We start from the raw sequence: 19,098 nt of genomic DNA, 5'->3' as shown, positions 1-19,098 counted from the left end.
AGAATTCTAGGGGGCTAAAGTTCACTGATGAACATAAGAATAAGATGCCTCTAGAATTTCTAGATCTTGGTCTATAATTCACAAGAAGTTGCATGTGTCGCCTCTATCATAGAGTACGACTACAGGCAGCGCTTGAAAAAATCAAGCCGCCATTCAATGCCCAACAGTTTTAGACAGTAGATAGAGCAGTTTTTAAGCATGAAATGCTTTATAATAGAAGCCCCTACTCCCAGCACACCCCATGGCAGGGCATGTCAGCACAATTGGTACAATTAGAGGTTTGCGAATATTTGGAACCAATACCTCGTGAATACTGTTTGCTATTAGATTCGATTTGTAGCACACTTATACAGTTTGAAGTGTTAAAGTTTTTTTTTTTAATATTCTGAAAGTATGAATAATGTCTTCAAAATTCTCCAGTTTCACGCATCAACCTCTACTGCTGTGCACCAGCACTCTAGCATCAAGCTTCACCAATTTGTAATGTGTGTGCACATGCGTGCATCAAGGTCCACTGCTATGCACCGAAGCACTAAAAAAACGGTCGTGTCAGAGCACCTCAGTAGTTGACTCAATGGTCCCGGAAACTTGGTTCACTAGGGTAGCCTTCTTTGGTTGTAATTATACTCAGCACCAGATTTTAAGACAGTGGCAAAAAAAGAAAACCTAAAATCAATTTAAAAAAAGAAGTAGGCTTATTTCAGGTGCAGTGCACTATATTGGGCCAACATCTGGCAAAGGTGAGGCAATCTTCAAGCAGTCCACAGCATTACAAAAATATGATTAATATCTTGGGTCCAAATAGCAACAGTGCTGCACATTAAACTAGCGAAATTGGGACTATTTAAAAAAAAAAGAATAAAGGTAGGCACTGCTTTGTTTGCAAGGCAACATTGTTTTTTTCAACTAATCTTGTCGGGTTTTTTCTTTGCAAGTATACTACCGTATTTTCCAGTGCACAAGTCAGTTGTTTTTTTCTAAATTTCTGTTTGTGCATTTTGTACAACAGTGCAATTTATTTGCATTTGTTTTTTATTATGAAATTTAACTGTGCAATTGGTGTAGGCCCTATCCACATTCACGACAAAGAAAGAATGGCAGAGTATCTGCCGACTGCCCTCTCTAGTGGGCTGCAAACGGTTCCAAGTGCGGCGGCATGTTGGCAACTGACGCAACTCCACACAGCCACGGACCTAAGCACAGCTTAGGAAAAGGAGCTACGAATCTAACTTTCGTGAAAACGTCCATTTATAGAGGGAGGAGGTGACTTATACAACGATACGACTTGTAAATAGAAAAACATGATACGTGAAATGCTTATAAAATAAATCTTACTTTTCATTGGTATGCTTTCTAAGAAAAAAAAAATTCCACCCACAATTTTTTAATCATGCTCAATTCAAAGTTAAATGAAAAATATTCAAATTAGAAATATTTTATTTGCAGTCAAATTTTAATATTCATATTTGATTTGTAATAAAAAATTAATATTTGCACACTTCTAAGAACAATGAACACAAGCACAAGCCCTTACTCAGAATTAAACCAATACTATATACTCGTTCCCCACTGGGAATCGAACCCCAAACCTCTTGGTCCGCAGCCCAACGCTCTACCTCTGCACCGGCTAAGATGCGCGCCTTACGTCCACCACATGCAGATACTCTCCATAGTGCATGGTGATGTTCAGAAGGGTGATGGCACTTACTGTGAAATACCATGGAAGTGTCTACTTCCTCTAAGTGCCAACTATTAACATTTCCCATACTTGGGAATCCTGCAAATTATACGCTAAGCGCCTGATTTGACCGGACATGCACTCGTGTCTATATTAGTCCAGTTTTCACCGAAAGTGGAGTGAGCACGCCCCCAGTAATTTCACGTAATGTACAATACAAATTTAAACAATTCCTCTTTAAATACTGCATGCCACACATTATATAGGGCTTTGGAGACAAAGATCACTGCCAATTTTTCATCCACTCGCTTCCCAACCACAGCTTTACTAGCAGTAGCATTGCTAAGAAAAGACGAAGGAAAGCATCAGCATTGGAAGGAAAGAGGAAGTATGAGGTCACAAGTTATCCCAGGGTCTCCCTGCACCCTGAAAAAAGTACTGAGCAGTTTGGTTTCCCCGCTGTGTTTTTCCTACCCTATCCATAAGTTGCCAGAACTGTGCCCTAGAGTTGCCGAAAAAAGGTTGGGATAGGTGCCAAAGCTCCAAGAAACACAAGAATGACTACTATGTGAATTGCACGGTCTGTGTGGCTTTTCAGGTCCCACCAATTGGTGGCAGAGTTTACATCGGGCAAAAGGGTTAGTGTGTACACAAAAGGGTGCACAAACATGACCGATTGTTTCAATGAATGTAAGGGAGAAGTCTGCTTCTATGTCGTGCGATTTGCAACTGTCTTCCGTACCTCAAAAACATAGATTCTTCAACTGAAAGGGGTACTGATAAAGCAGAGATGGAATAGTTGGAAGCCTACGCAATAAAAAAGGAGGGTGAAGGTCATGCACTAAACATCGGTTTGTCTACACAGAAGAGAGCTAGTGTTTTTAAATATGTGCTGATTCCGTCACGACCTCATTCGTGTTCTTCCAATAAATGTTTAGTAAAATCCCAATTAAATGCCCACCCCTGATGAAGAGATAAACGGTAAAAAATATCAGGTGAGCAACCTAATAAGCAATTAACAGTAGGAACTCTCGTATTGGGGGAAATTATACCGCAGATCGCGAAAGGAGTAAATTCATGCTTCATGGTGCGATAAACACGTGGGAACCAGCAGCAAACTCGCGTGTCAAAGTTACCGGTACCGCAAATTGCGTAACAATGACGAGTGATAAGTGATTTATTTGCACTTAAATTGGTGCGCACATGGCGGCATGCCAGGCAAAGCAGATAGGTAAAAACCCTTATGTGCCTGTGCCTGCTAGCCTGCCACCGTGTGCGTTGGGAGTTATGGCACAACCCCAGCTTAAGAAGCATTAAAATGATGGCAGTGATGACGGTGGCGGTAATGACGATGGCAGATGTTGTGCAAGGTTTGACCGAAAACGGCGGGAATGCCCGGGGGTGCCCACCTCTCCAAGATGCGAGTCCCCGCACTGGCCCCTGGTGTCCGGGTGGGCAATGACCACCTTGACTCCCGGGAGCAGCTTCCCGGACTCCAGCAGGCACAGGCTGTGGGGGGCACCACGCTCCACCAGCGTCACCCGGTCGTTGCGCAGCGCTCGCATGTCCACATACACTTGGCTCGGGTCCGGGCTCGACGCCCCCTGGGGGCAGAGAGCAGCCGAGGTGACGAGGAAGGGCTTCGACGACCCTTTGAGAGGCGTGCGAGCGGAGGTGCAGTCATAACGAATGCCGTCAAAGCTTAGTGACAGAGAGTGCTCCACCACGGGGCAGGCTCAATACCAACCCCCAACCCCCAACCTCCCCACCCTTCCCCTGTTGCAAACAGAACTATACTTTCTTACTTTTAAATTTCGGGGTCAATACTTCGAAAACTGTCACTTCCACATTACAAGTAGGCGTGACAGAGTTCTACGAGGCTCCGAGGATGTGCAAAAAATTTGTCCACCTCAAATGACCCACGTAACAGAACTGCGGTAAGGCTCAGTCGTGGCGGTTGGCAACGAAACGAGCACACACTATCCTCTACGCTCTGCTTGCACGTACGGGGTAACTGAGCAATTAGAGGCTGACGACAGAAAAGAAAGCCAATCCAACCAGTTTTTATAATTGATTCGTGCACCAAAAGTTTTAGAAGAGTCAATGTGAGCATGAGACAGGAAACAGCAATGTAACGGGTAACAAAGCTGCACAAGTTTTGCTGTCTTTAACGCCCAACGGAACAGCCGTCGTCCGAAGATGCCTCACCTCTGCCACTTACTGATGCCAGAGTCCTCGGCAGTAGCAGTCATGCACAAATAGTGCATTTTGAGTTTGAAGCCAATTCCAAGGAAATAAGAGTGGTTTGGGCTAATATTTTCGAAATGAATATCCAATAGTTTCTCCAAGCCTTTCTCTACTGCACTATGCTTAAACAAAACCCAGCTGAACTCGTGAAGGTTATTCCCAGGCTTCCACATGTCCACTTCTAAGCGAAGTTAATTTTAATCTAACTCTATTTATAAGCAGTACTTTCAGAAAGTCCAATGCCTACATTGGGATGGCAAGTAAATAGCACATTTGGCATAAAATTTAACCTAGAGAGATGCACAGGTGTATCTAATCCGGGGGGAGGGGATTTATAAATATGTTTGCTGTATGCGAATATCCTTTCTTGAATCTCAGACTCAGAAAAGGAAAAAAGACAATCATGACTGATGAATGCAGGTTGTCAAAAAACCTCTGCCTAACATGTATTTTTGCTTAATACTACATTTTAATTTTGGAAGTTTTACTGTAGTGTGGATATCAACATTCACAAAGTTTGTTTCTTTTTAAATATACCAGGCATGCACGCGTACCATCCTGCTTCGAACGTCTCCTTTTCTCCTGGGCACACGACTGCAATATTCATCATTTTTTTAAGTGTTCATCGTAGCGGGTTAGTTCCGTCGAGTGCACTTCTTACCGAGCACCGGAGCACTCAACATCAGCGTAGCTCGCTTCCGCGGGTGTTGGTTCTCCGCAGTGTATCCATGCTCGGTAAAAAGTGTGTGAAATGGGACTAACCCACTGCGATCAACTTTGAAAAATATGAATATCGCAGTTCACCTTGAAGTCAACATCAAATAGCGTATCATTGAAAACTTCTATTTGAAAATTTCGAGCTTTCCATTTGGCAGACAGTTCCCCGCAATCTTACGGGTACTCTAAATGTTGCAAAACTGACTGTTTTGGTTTTAACTCATGAAACTTGCAAATCATCGCAGAAGAAGGCAATACAGCCAGAAATTGAGGAAGAGGAGGAGACGAGAGCGTGCGGGTACGTTTGAATGCCTAGCTCTGCTCGGAATGATTAGTGGCCAGATACAAAACTAGCGGCCTTTGTCTGTACTCACACTTCCAATGCGTTTGATTGCCCAATGCTGGCGTTTGGCGTTTTTGTTCGAAGAGTGAGTAGAGACCAAGGCAGCTTTGCGTCTACCCACTAATCATTCCAACCAGAGCTCGGATTTCCACCGTCTCCTGCTCTCCCGCAGTTTCTCGTCGCAGAAAACGGAGCGACTCCAGCCCTCCGAGACCAGCTGACCTGGAGGCAGATGGCCACATTGACCCTGCAGCCGAAGCTGGTGCTGACCGCCCGTGGAGACAGGCCCAGCCCGGAGAACAGCTTTGAGAAGGAGGTGGTGAGGGCAATGCGGGGACGCTCCTCCGCCACCACCACGCACGTCCGGACACAGCTCAGGTTCACGCCGCGCTGCTGCGTGCCCGGAAACAGCGTCAGGGCCCCACCCGCTCGCCCTGCCCTCCCCCGCTCACCTTGAGCTGCGCGATGGACGAGCCCAGTCCCTTGGTGCACAGCTCCATGACGCCGTACGAGCAGAAGGTGTCCCGCACTGCGGGCAACGGCGGGCTGGAGTGGACCGCCACCCCCCCTTCGAGCACCCACCTTTGAAGTGGCTCACCGTCGTGAGCCAGATGGCCGGGTTCACCTCCACCTCCGACGGGGGGATCAGGATCGAATGGTGGCCCGAATAGACGCTGCGCGCAACCCGCGGGTTATCCTGGCAGCCCGGATGTCCTCCCACCCTCCAACCCTCACCTGTTGAGGCACCACAGGACGAAGCCAAGGCCGCAGTAGGGGTCCAGGCAGAGAGCAATGTGGCGAGACGGGTACAGTTCGCACGCCAACTTCATGCTGCGGCACAACGAGGTTGCAGCTGCATGGGACACCTAGAAACAACCGAGCAAAACGTGCTAGTCTGAACTACGGAGCCCACAGAAAAACCAACCAAGAGCCACACTTTCTGTCAAGTCAATTACGCCCTTAAGGACTCCTTACAATGCGAAGGGAGATTGGTTGTTCCCATAATGATCGGCCCAAATTCTGGAGGCAGCCCTCAACTGAAAGCCATTGAAACATTAACTTCTTTCTGGCACTGCTTTGACAGCACTGCTTTGACACAAACCTTTTAACCTATTCATTTCCAAAGCCGGCAATCTGCCAGCCACCGCAGCAAAGGCCAAAGTGCACAAACCCGGTAAAATGTTTTCGAAATTTGGCAAGGATGGCGATGCTATTGCTTTGTATTTCTGACACCAGATGGTACTTCATGTTTTATACTTTTATACAGATAGTAAAAAAAGTTTTTTTTTTCTTTCTAACTAGAACATGGCACTCCAAAAGAGTTGACGTCTCTCCACTGGTGAAATCATTGATCTTGCGCATGACAGCAACAAAGAGGGTGACTCTGATGATTCAGTTATCATCATGAACACCACAGCAGTGATAGCGACACAGCATGAAAAAGGCGAGGTCTGAAACCGCAACCTATTCCCTGGCGATGCCTGCACCACCAGTTTTGAATGCTCCATGGCAGTTTGCTTCTTTCCCACCCAGCATATGAAAAGTGATATATTATCTGTGGGGTAGATGTAGCAGTTTACAACGTCGACATACACTACAGGGAACCAATTGGCAGGATGGCGAGCCAGTGTACAAGGGCTAGAAATTCTAACACCTTGAGTAGACAGGCAAGAGGGCAGCCTTTCCTGGAAATAGACTAAACATAATTACGACTCTTGGTGCACTGCCGATGGTTTGAGAGGCCCGTGAATGGTCACACTTTCTTCGGAAAAGTTCTGACAATAGCATGAAGCAGAATTCGTCAAGGCAATGCCACATCAGCAAAGTTCAAGGTACAAGAAGTGAGCGCCGTTGACTGTGAGGAATTTGCAATCAATATTTGCATACTTCTGTAGTTGAAACAGTTTTATTTCTGCAAAGTTCCTTAGGCACATTGCATTTGCATACTATTCAAGATCAACTCAGCAGAACAAATATTATCCTCCACAAATGTATGCTTCAAAAGTTAGAGGTTTTTCTTTGGCTCCATGACGGGTATCAGTCCGATAGAAATGGGGCGCGGAAAACTACTGCACAGTTGAGAGCGACGACACGACGGAAGCGAAAGGGTTAATTGTCGAGATGCTTAGCAAAGGTTTGCAGTCTCTTTGGTATAGCTCCACGTGGACTGCTCAGTTGCAGCAGTTTAGACATATCTGAGCTCTTTTACTATATTTACTCAGAGCACAAAGCTTTCCTAGGTATCACTGTCATACGGCACTTGGCAGTCTTCACCTGGACACTGAGAAGGGAGATCGAAAGCGCTCAATGCAAGTTGCAGTTAGCTGTTAGCAACATACATTTCGTGATTCGTAAAGTGATGCTAACTAGATAAGACATACCTTAACCAAAATAGAGATGCATCAGATATGAGAGAAATTGCTAAGTGAATGATTAATCATTCCTTTACATCTCATTAAAAAAAAAATGAAAGGCGTTTACAACTCCCTGTAATGCTGAATTAGAGTGCAGCTCTTGAGGAGGAGGAGGGAAGGGTACTGAGGTTCACATGTTCTCGGGGGGGGGGGGGGGGGGGGGGTCACGTGACCTCAGGGGGGGGGGGGGGGATGGCCACGTGACCTCGGTGGGGTCACATGACCCCCTCCCCAAGGTCACATGACGTTGAGGGTATCACGTGTCCACGGGGGTCACGTGACCCCCCAGAGAAATTTTTCCACTAGATTTAGCGGGGAATTTTTTCCGCTAGATTTAGCGGGGAAATTTTTCCGCTAGATTTAGGGTAGAAATTTTTCCGCTAGATTTAGCGGGGAAATTTTACCGCTAAACTTAGCAGGGAAATTTTTCCGCTAGACTTAGTGGGGAAATTTCTCCGCTAGATTTAGCGGGAAAATTTCTCCGCTAGATTTAGCGGGGAAATTTTTCTCCTAGATTTAGTGGGGAAATGTTTCCGCTAGATTTAGCGGGAAAATGTTTCCGCTAGATTTAGCAAGGAAATATTTCCGCTAGATTTAGCGGGAAAATGTTTCCGCTAGATTTAGCGGGGAAACTTTTCCACTAGATTTAGCGGGGAAATTTACCCATAATGCACCGCGCGGTTACGCCGACAGCGACGGTGACGCCGCTCAAGCCGGGAACAGGCGCTGAAGAGCTGCGCTCTAAAATATTCAGACCAACATCCTTGCTTTCATGAACAGATTTAGTGGTGGTCCAGCCATCACTTTAAGATTTGGAGCAATTTTTGAAGAAAAAAAATATTTCGAAGCACATTTGTATTGGGTAAAGTCCCATTTTGAAGCAGTTCTGGAGCAGCACCAACGTAATTTTGTAGCAGTTCAGAGCAGTTTCATGTTAAAGGGCAACTCTGGTCGAAAACAAAACCAAAATAAATTACTAATATATTGCTTCAGTGGTATGAAATAAGATCACAACCGAAATATGTCAAAGTGAAGCCGCATACTTGCACTAGAGCAGATTTTAAAGATGCGACCAACTGCTCTTAAGAAGGTGACAAGCGGGTTAGCTTTTAGCCAAGCAACACTGGGCGACGACGTAACCTGGCGTCACGGTGGCGCATTTGTACTTCTTCCATGACTTCCCTTCGTTGTGTGAAGTAGTGATTAGAGCTGCTTCCCTCATTTTCCCCGTCTGCTTCACTTTAGCAGTTTTTGTGAGGCTTTTAGGTGTTGAGACCGGTTATTTCGAAGTCAACGGGAATCGCAAATCGCTTCGCCATATCTGGCATCCATAAAAATAACACGCAAAAAAAAAAAAAAAGATAAGATGGGCCGTCACGTGCATATGCTTATCGTACCTGCAGAAAGCGGTCGAGGCTTCCGTGCACGCGCTCTCTGCCAAATTGGAGCCACTTTTCGCCAACTGCAAGAAGCTCCGATCGAAACAAGATCCTGTGAGCTACGTACAGACCGTGTCGCCAGCTGCGACGGCCGCCGCGGAGGACGCCAGTGGAGGATGCCATTCTTTACATTTATGCACACTTTGCCAAGGATGGCGGCACGCTTCTGTTTCAAAGAGATTGCCTTCATCTTCCCTGTCGAGGTGCCGGCGGTGACTGGACTAGCCATCGTTGAGTGGTAAAGAGTCCCCAAATCGGTGCTTGATCAAAGCTAGACTTTCGCGCAGAGAGCGACCACACAGACTAACGACGCCCACACGGGACACGCACGGCACCAAGTTCACACTCAAGGGCTGAAGTTTGTGTTTCGTCGGTATAGAGAGCCTAAATTTAGGGGAGAGAGCAACTGCTTGATCGGGGTCACATGGTCTGTGTTTGCAAAATGGGCTGCAGCCTTCAAGGAGTTGAAAGCGTCCACAGTCTGCAAACGTGTCCGCCTCTCCGCCAGTTTCCTCGCCACGCTGGCCGCAAGACAACCAAATGCAGGCGTACCTGCGCCAATCTGCCCAGGAGGCGTCCGCCATTAGATTGCAAATTGCTCTCCATGATTGGGGCTGCTCCATCTCTTAAAGGGACACTGACACCCCCCAAAAAAAGGTTTTTCCTTTTTTTTGCCACGCAATTTATTATGGTGTCTGAAGACTACCCAATTAATATTTTGCAACAGAGTCACATATACTTTTAATAAAGCCAAAAAACGCAACTGCTCGACACCGAAACTGAAACTTGCGGACGGAGGTCAGAGTGTAGAGGAGAGTGCGTGGCAGAAGTCCCAAAGCTACACCCGACACAATAATTCGATGTTGCCGAACGCCCAAATTTGAGTCGAAGCGAATGCTGTATAAAATTTGCCCGTTCCTGCTCTAGATTATTTGAACTTCTCTAGGAACGTCCAAAGCACCTATCCAACAGAGGGCATCCCAGACAGTCGACGCGGAGGTGCTGGGGTGAGGGGATCAAGGTCACCCACCTTGATCCCCGCTAGCATGCCAGTGGTGCTGACGCTGAAGTCGAGGTACGCTATCATCTCGGGGGTCGGGGCCCGGTAGATGCTGGCCAGCTTCTTCTTGGGCAGGTCGTCCGTCTCCAGGACCAGGGGCCAGGACTTGACGTCCACCACGTTGCTCGCCTCCTGCAAGGGCCCCCCCAGTCGGTCTCCCGCAGCCGCCCCGGGCGCACACCCACCTTTGACCGGAGAAGCTTGGTGACCGGGGCAGTCGAGAGCACCATCACCGACTTGCTCACGTCCACGATCATCCGCACCGTGGGCAGGGTCGTCTGGAGGTTCTGCGGGTGGGGCGGCCGGATCGTCACAGGCACCACACCTGCAAAGGTATGGAGTCGGACCTCCGGACTTGAGCGGTTCCCCGGAGCCCTCGAGAGATGCCCACCGACGTAGAGGCAGCCGTAAAAGGCGCAGATCAGGTCCACCCCCGGCGGGTAGACCAGGGCCACGTGGTCGCCTGTGTTCAGCTTGCCCTTCTCCAGCAGCAGGCAACCCACCCGTTCGGCCCGCTTGTGCAGCTGCGAGCAGGTCAGGCTCGAGGCCGTGCCCCCCTTGGCGTTGAGGAGGGTGAACACGCAGTGGTCTGCCGTGCTCGTTGCCCGCCACCGCAGGATCTCTGAGATGAACTGGTACTTGCGGGCCGTGTCGCTCTCCTCGTCTATGATGCCGATGTCGCGGCCCTGAGCCACCGCCAGCCGCACCCCTTGCACCATGTTGCCCACCATCACCGAGGCGGGGCCCACTTCTGGAACGGGGTGCCCTCTGTACCACCCCCTGCCGCCGGGGCAACCAGCCGCCGCAGCACCCCCACCCCCCCGACCGGAGAGGTCCGGACGGTGCAAAGGGGAATTTTCCACGCAAAGAAAAATAGATATTTAGTGCAATTTTAGCGCGAATTGACCTGGCAGAGCATAGTTTGCGGTGATGCGACTGATCCGAGCCATTTTGGACCAGCCCAAAAATCCATTTTGTAGCAGCAAAGAAAAGAACTTGTGGAGCATAAACACACACATCATTTTCATTCATACCACTGCTAATATTATGTTAACTCTTTCCTGACCACAGGAAAAGTAGCAATTTTCGAAGGATTCATGCAAATGCTTTTATTTTCCATACTAAATCGCATATGGAGCAATATGACACACCAAAATGTGGCCAAATAGTGGTTCTTTCAAAAGAAAGGGGGGTTGGTATAATGTGGGAAAAAGATTTTTTTGAAAGTGCAATGTTTCTGCGGAAAATGTATAAACGCCAAAACCTCTGCAGCTACCGTAGAATACCGCGCCATCCGCCCATTCCACATTAAGCGCCCATTACCAAATTTGTAAGATTTGAGAAAATACGCACAGTACATTTATACATAAAATTGACGACAGGACAAGTGCCCATCCCCCATTTTTTTTTAGATTATCTTTAAAGTTTGAGTGGGCGCTTGCCCAGTATTTTACGGTATGTCAAATTGAACAAATAAAAAAAATTCAAAAAACAGAAAATGTGCCCCACACCCACGGCTATTACTTTTGTAAGTTAGTGTACTCTGATGTCTATTTTTGGTTCGTCAGAGTTAACACGTCTGCTTTTCAACGAAGAAATGCTTATATCGGTGAAACACAGATAGTACACCTTACATCCCCAGCAGAATGCTTTCTTTGTGTTCTATCTTGGCGTTGTCATAGCCCTGATTGCAGTTCTTTCATATTTAGCATTCTGGTCAGCCTTGTTGGGAACACAAAACGTGCATGCCGGCTCAGGAAAGCATTGAAATTTAGTGATGCTTACAGAAAAACATTGGTTAAGTGACGCCTATAACATCATTTAAATTGTGCAGCTCTTGAGGTCTAAAAATTATGCCACAATACAGTTGAATTATGTAAATAATGCCATCTTTGTTACGAAGACTGATGCAATCAGTTAGCCATGTTAGACAAGTGCAACCACCATTCCCAGGACTGTTTTTGACAGCCCACCAGATTGTGATAAAGCTCAAACCTACGTTGAAATTAAAACAAGAGTTCTTCGGCTATTCATGAGATTGTGGAATACAATTCCGCGCACTAAATTTAATTTCTTGACTATGCTTGGAAACTATCGATTACCGGTGATTGATGGCCTATGGACGCGGTCAGGAAAGAGTTGAGACCCATGTGTTGGCCTGTCCAATTAAAAGGCAATGTCTACGTTGCTGTCTCATTTATGTGCAACTTTTTGTTAGCATCGACTGCACAGCAGGAGTGATTACCTCAAACACAGAACTCTACTTAGTGTGTAGAAGCACCAGACACGGTCACAAAGTGGTAACTGATGAAGGACACCACAAACTGCTGTGGATGGTTATTTCAGGTACGGAATCCCATTGAAAAATTGTTGCAGGCTTTAGTTGAGCTAGCTGGTACATGTTGGTGATGGGTCAGCTTCAACTTGGAAAGGGCGAGACAAGGCAAAATAAGATGACAAACAACTTGGCTTTAGTACACTTCTTCATATACATACTGGTCTTCTTCAGAGGCTGTTCACATCTACACAAAATAACTATTGGTTTAAAAAATATTTACACAAAGGAATTAAATTTACCATTACCCTCTCCTCCTACGACTTATCTGGGAGTAGCACAGTGCAAATACTGTCTTGTATCATCCTTTGTATCTGGAAGTTCAAGCTGACCCATCATCAAAAATATTCTTAAATTAGAATATTTTGAGCACCTAAATTAATGTTTCTTCAAAGTTCCAGAGGCTGTTAGAAACCTGCAATTCTTAATTCAGATAAAAAAAAAACAAAGCTTTTGTCATTTGATTGTGAATGTCAATTACAATTTATATTCAGAACTTCATAACATAAATTGGCATGTGAAATAAATATGCCTTCTGAAAAACAATCCTGCCGAACTCGTTAAAGTTCTTCCCAAGCTTCCATCCACTGCTCCTGCTAATTTAGTTCTACTTTACACCCACCCATATAAAAGTGATAACTAAACAAAAAAAAAAAACAAAAAAAATGACCGCATCTCCACATAGTGAATGATGTTGATTGGGGCAAAGCTCGGGTGGTGCTGATGATACTGATTTTGTTCATAGGTAGTGCTGATGGTGCTGATTTTTTTTTTATGGCTCATAGGTAGTGCTGAGTTCCGGGTTGCATTTCGACTTCATTGTTATTGCTTTATAGTTGGTGAGAGCCAGTGGTTCCTCTAGTGGATCAGCTTGGATCCGCTAGAAGCTGAGGGAACGCATCTCCACCGCTTAAGTCAACAGACCATGTCAGAAAGAGAATGTGTGGTATGGAACGTGATTATATACGCATTTGGGCATTTGACCGCAGCGCCCTCTCGTCTATAAACGTTGAGCCAATGCATGCAAAGTTTAACGCGATTATATACGCATTTGACCGCAGCGCCTTCTCCTGTATAGACGTTGAGCGGCTACATGCAACGTTTCATTCATGACATCCCCAGCTCTTGAGTTAGTACCACATCTCAAAGCCCCCTACTTGTCCCGAAGTCGTGGCCGAGTGGTTAAGGCGATGGACTAGAAATTCACTGGGGTCTCCCCGCACAGGTTCAAATCCTGTCGACTGCGCAAACATTTTTTTTTTTTTTTTTTTTTAAAGGGGGCACTTTGGTTGTTTTTTGAGCTACCTAAACAAATTGCATTTTCACACTACCCGGATTTCAGTGGTCATGGTATGCTATTTATTTTCTCGAAATTCAAAATATCAATTGAGAAAACCGTAAATGAAGATGATGCCGAAACCAGCATTCGAATTTTCGTGCGCTCTTCAGTGGTGTGACGTCACACATGGTACAGACTTTCAGGCCGTGCATGTAGTCTTAAACAGAGTATGTCGAGTGTTTTTTGCGTGCTTCTCAGTGAATCAGTTACCAAACATTCTTTCCCCCTTGTAATCAGTACGGAACATGGCTTACTGCCCACTTTGTACCATTTCTGTCGTCACACTTCAAAGTTGCCAGTAAGGGCTCCGGGTTTGAGAAACACAATGAAAATGAAATTCGAAAATTCAATAACTTTGCGAATATTTGTCTCTTTTCAGAAAATACTTGGGGAACTCGTAGAGCCATGTCTATCGGTGTGTTCAGCCAATTTTGAGGCAAATCAGCGACCTTCAGAAAATCGCCGGAGTACCCTTTTAAGACAGATGGGATGGCAATCGATGTGAGCACGGACGCCGGACAAACTTGGGGATAATTTCTTAAGGGACTTAAAATGTATACAGCTGCCACACCAAACACAGTTCTAAGGATAGTGAAAGCTGTGCATAATGTTCAATAGACACTTCTACCATAGTCCCTTTCTACATTATGCGCATATTCAAAGTTCGACTCAGTATTTGAAGAGAGTGCTTTGCATTGTTCATATTAGATTTGTAACAGCAAATTTTAACGATGAAGGTGCAAAAATGTTAAATGAACAGGCATTAAATCGAATATGAATCACATAAAATCAATTACTTTAGAAACTCATACTACAAACTGTCCTTCATATTTGGGTAGGATCTCGAGAGAAGCTCCATCTCTGCTTAAAAAACGGCCCATTTTTCGTCGCGCTCTATGCCTGCCCCGAAAGAAGTAAGCAACAATAAGGTCAGAGCAAAGGTTAAAAGCCCTTTGATAAGTTGCCAATGGATCGAGCCCATTCCTGGTCCCGACCCATTCCAAATGTGTACCGGGTTTCCCGACGTCAATAGGCCATACTCCATTTCAGATTAAGTCGAACTGCGGCCAATGTTACGTCCGACAGCGCCAATCAAGCAGCGCCAGAAGTGTATTATCACGACGGTCAGAACTGTATCGTCACGACACTCAACTGCTGCAACAGCGCTATCGGGGGTGGTAAGATCAGCGGACCATTAGTTAACGACAATAAAGACAATCCACTTCTACACAAATGGTCCTTCTCTCAAAAGACCAGTAACTAGCAAAAATGAAATCGTTTTCTATTGGACAATTAAAATCTCCATCAAAGAACTTGCAACATACCGAGTTTAGAGAACAACCCAATACCTATGCCACGAGAGAAACGAGCAAATTTGCATCCTTTGTTTGGCCATCGCAATCGAAAGCACCTCCAGGTAGCTCGGCGCGCTCAACGCAGACGGATATAGTTTGATGCAATCGTGGCGTTACTTCGTCCCTGCATCTCTGCACTTGTGCGTCATTCGAGCATTTATGGACCGAAAAGGGCCTTGGCGTTTGAGTCTCGAGCAGCACCCCTAGCGAGCACAGTCAAATAGTTATAGGTTGTGTTTTGGCTCCGAGTCATCAGGCCCCATTCCTCGCAGATACCTAGCTAACAGAATTACGTCGGTCCATATAAATTGGTGAAAGATGAGAACAAACAAGCTGAAAGGAAAGAATTCTTAGCATTTCAAGAAGGTGCCAAGGCACCAGCAGCAGCTTTGCTCGTCCCAAGTTTTGTTTAGTTCTTTCAGATGCCCTGGTTGAGAGAAACATGACTGGAGCACAGCAGCTCAAACCTACTAATTTGTAGTGGAAGTTAAGCTTCAATCGTCTCTCACAGATATAGGGTTGTTTTCAAAACTTTCGGTGTCATAATTTGTCTTTTATAGGAATTTTAATTGGCCAAGAAAAAAATTTTCCTTTTGCCTGGTAGTAGTTCTTTAAAGGCGTGCTAAACAGGACATTGACATTGCAAAAAAAAAAAAAAAAGGAAGGAAGGAAAAAGGTAAAAACCCAGCCCCTCTCTCCCAGGGTGTCAAGGAGCAGTTTCCTCCATACACTTCCCAATGCAGACCCTGCAAGAGAGTTCCAATGCTAAGGATGTGTAGATATTTTCTTTAGAAGAGAGAAATCTTGAGACAAACTAGTTTTGTATAAAGCAATGGGGCACAAACTTTCCTGACACGACATCCAAGCCCGAGAGATCGGTTTTGTGAAGTTTCAGAAGAGCGATCCAAGTACGGAAGCCTAAATGGGTTCCTTAACTGTGGAATACTTGTGTACCAAAACAGTATCCAACACCCTGAAATGCATAATTTAAACTTTCTCTATTGTCTAATTTCGAGATAATTTTCTTTTCATGTTCCGATGCATTTCTCAGCTATCGGCACCCTCTGCTCTCTGGGTCAAGTGCTATGACATAATGTAGCGAAAAAGTATTAAGTAATTCAGAAGTTTCGAAAGTTACTTTTTTATAATATATACAGCAGCATCTATAAAACATTTCTGCGACCATCACAAATTAACCACCTAGCCGATTTAAAAATGCTGTTATATGATGTACTAAATCTTCGAAGTTAGATGGCGTTGTCTAAGCGACGTCTTCAGTCATTTTAGCTCATAGACAATATCTATTTTGGGGTGTGAAGGCGCTTTTAGGGTGAAAACCTAAGTACATTTATTTACTGGTAACTGTACAAGTTTGCAGTGCTCACAGCGTTGCAGGCGACACAAGGTACTTGTATTAAAATTGGCGACTGGCATAGTTTGTAGCTCTTTACCGAGCGTGTCCAAGAAGTTCCTTAGAGAAATACAAGAAACGAACTGCTTTCTATCATGAAGTTTAGTCAGTTGAGGCTTCTCAATGCAGTCTGGATCTAGATCAAGCAGAGGCCCAAAAGGAATATGTCACCATATGGACACTGTTTTTGAAGAAACCCAGATTCTGTAGAGCAGTCCTGTCAAATCTGTCAACTACCTGGAAACTCAAATACCAGGAATCCAAAAGTCAAATAGAATGATTTAGTTAATCACTATTTGATTGAAAAGTGAAACAGGAATATTAGCACACTTCTATTAATGTTGCTACAATGCCAGCCCCACAATAATTATCACACTGCTTCCTCAATCTTAAAAACAAAAAAAATATTGGAGAACAAAAACATATTTTTGAAACAACTGCACCTTTATCTATCCTAAAATACCGAAGAAATGCTCCCCTCAAATTTTAGTAAAAATAGCTTAAAACAAGAGCATGGGTGCTTGCTCAGTCAAAACGGCAAAAGGGATGACGGCAGCCGATTAAGAAACTTCCCTACAAAAAAACAAATACTTCTCTAGCCCTTTTACTTGAAAAAAAAAAAAAAAAGTGCAAAAACAATTAACTATGGCATTTACAGAAATCCCTCAAAGACTTAAAGTCAATTACCCCAAAAACGTTTCGCGTTACAAATTAGATCTTCACGGTTTTTGTTTATCACTTCCATGTGCCGCTGAAGGCACTCTAGCCCCTACCATGGAGGCCCACGGTGCCGTGTCTAGTGATCTCGAAATTAAGAAGAGTAAATGCTCCAAAATAGAGGTAAACCTAAATTAAATTCTCCAAGAAGAGAGCTCAATGGGAAGGTAAAAGGACATACTATATAGCGTAACCAGAGACAATCTGCTCGGCAGTTGCACAACGCACGCATGCTAAGCACGTTATATGGCTGGCTTCTACTCCTGGAACGGAAGAGCGTTGCCTGAGTGCAGCGTCCGAGTTCGCCCTCACTGACTGAATACAAAGCCAAACGCTGACCAAAAACACTCGTGCGTAGTCTGTTACCTGCACTACCTTCTGGTAGGTAACATACTACGTTCTCATCATCTAGGAGGCAATGGACATGTGGTGAGTGTGCAGGAAGGGAAAGGAAACAAGCATGTGCTTCCAACGAGGAGACTCAAAACGGCGGGGTCAAAGCTGGGATGTGCAACCACAACGTTAGACTCCAACTGGAGCACTAACCTTGGCAGGCCTTCTTTTCAGAGATGCCACGCAAGACCATGTTCGCATCGTCGAGGCACAAAATCTGTACCAAGTTATTAGGTTCATTTGTACTATGTTGCCATGAAGCAACACGCAATACACTATTACCTATGCCTTAGCCACAATAATGTGGGAAAGGGGAGTTTTTTCGTTTGTTTTTTTTGTTGAGGGGGGGGTCAACATTAAGAAAAGGAGAGTACGGAGAGAGAGTGGTAGATTCGTGGGCCCCTGGACCAAAAAAAAATCTGGAATCTTTTTTTTTTTTTTTTTTTTTTTAGTTTACACGTTTTTGTAAAAGAAAATTATCCCAGAGCAACTATCCACTATTTTGGTGGATAGTTGCTCTCGGTTAAGAAGAGTGGACACGACATGTACTTTTTACAATCCTCAAAAAGTTGATAGTAAGCACTTGCATAAATATTGCTATTTTTTCCCCATTTTATGGAAGATTCATTCGGAAAAAAGTGTCTAGGCAAGTATGGTAGAAATATACTGCCATTAGCGATGCAACGGTATGTTAGGTAGACATTTAATCAACTTTTACAGCCCTGGTCAAGACCAAATTGACAGTGCACTCACTTAGAGCCACGGCTGTGAACATGGTCACTGTTGGGCACTGGCTGCCCAACTGTTGGGCATTGACTCCCAATATCCAGGAAATTTAATGTTTTCATACAAATCTTGCATGCTTAATGAACAGTGCTGTATACACTGTATAGACAGCTTGGTGAAACTGTTTAAAATGCAGGAACTGTCAATATTTTACACCACAATGTTGGGGACATCTCTGGAACTGTAAAAAACCGAACCTCGGGTGTTTTGCCCCCCCATCGCTAATACTTAGGCCATCTTAGCCAAACTAGCCCGAGTTTTTTTTTTTTTTTTTTCCTCCAGGTGGACAATGTCAATAGCCCGTTCAGCACACACACAACAGGTGCCACACATTCGAGCAAAGTGGCAAAGAAACAGCAAGGCAAGCAAGGGCATGCAACAAAAGGGGGTGGGGAAACGTTACTTGAAGAATCTTGCGACAGGTCCGCTGGAGTGCATGACAAATGAAGAATGCTCCGTGTCAGTTTCACCGCAACTCGCCTCCCACAAAAATCTCGCTTCACACTCAATTTCACACTTGACACACAGCACATCCCGAACAGAGTTATGCGTGCAGACCAGACATGCCACCAGATTTCTTTATTGCCTCCATATCCGGCAACCGACGGCCGGTCGAAAGATGAGCAAAAATGACACGATGGACAATAGGAATTCCCGGGGAAGCGGGAAGTGAGAAAAACTGAGGCCTTCATTTTCTCAGGAACAAGCGTCCAGTGCCTCTTGAAGGCAAAAGGAAGACATGTGCAGAACAAACTCTCGGCGGAGCAAAATGTCTGGCTGCCGAGTCACGCTTTCTTGCTCGGGTCCCGTTCCTGACCGCTACCCAGACCCCCCTCGAGACGGAACCCAACCGCAAACCCAGCC

At 45.2% G+C, this 19,098-nt stretch overlaps 1 protein-coding gene across 11 annotated transcripts in view; it reads right to left on the bottom strand.

Moving 5' to 3' along the window:
* The window catches only part of LOC8023515 (disco-interacting protein 2), a 100,575-nt gene that overhangs the window by 10,231 nt on the left and 71,246 nt on the right, over window positions 1–19,098 (bottom strand). For 3 of the 11 annotated variants that reach the window (XM_040500397.2, XM_029967673.4, XM_042287339.1), the window contains 9 exons: window positions 18,638–18,661; window positions 10,290–10,649; window positions 10,084–10,223; window positions 9,869–10,030; window positions 5,721–5,851; window positions 5,568–5,659; window positions 5,438–5,514; window positions 5,208–5,378; window positions 3,088–3,282 (listed from right to left, as the gene is read on the bottom strand). In XM_040500397.2, coding sequence (XP_040356331.1) covers window positions 3,088–3,282; window positions 5,208–5,378; window positions 5,438–5,514; window positions 5,568–5,659; window positions 5,721–5,851; window positions 9,869–10,030; window positions 10,084–10,223; window positions 10,290–10,649; window positions 18,638–18,661 — 1,352 coding nt within the window. The remainder of the gene's footprint in view (window positions 1–3,087; window positions 3,283–5,207; window positions 5,379–5,437; window positions 5,515–5,567; window positions 5,660–5,720; window positions 5,852–9,868; window positions 10,031–10,083; window positions 10,224–10,289; window positions 10,650–18,637; window positions 18,662–19,098) is intronic. The other 8 variants (XM_029967678.4, XM_042287336.1, XM_042287335.1 and 5 more) reach the window with 5 other exon arrangements.

Source organism: Ixodes scapularis, unplaced genomic scaffold (assembly GCF_016920785.2).
Source record: "Ixodes scapularis isolate PalLabHiFi unplaced genomic scaffold, ASM1692078v2 PGA_scaffold9__187_contigs__length_104089568, whole genome shotgun sequence".
In the NCBI taxonomy this organism is placed as follows: Eukaryota; Metazoa; Arthropoda; class Arachnida; order Ixodida; family Ixodidae; genus Ixodes; species Ixodes scapularis.
The sequence above is the reverse complement of the archived record's forward strand: the minus strand, read 5'-3'. Positions and strand labels throughout refer to the sequence as shown.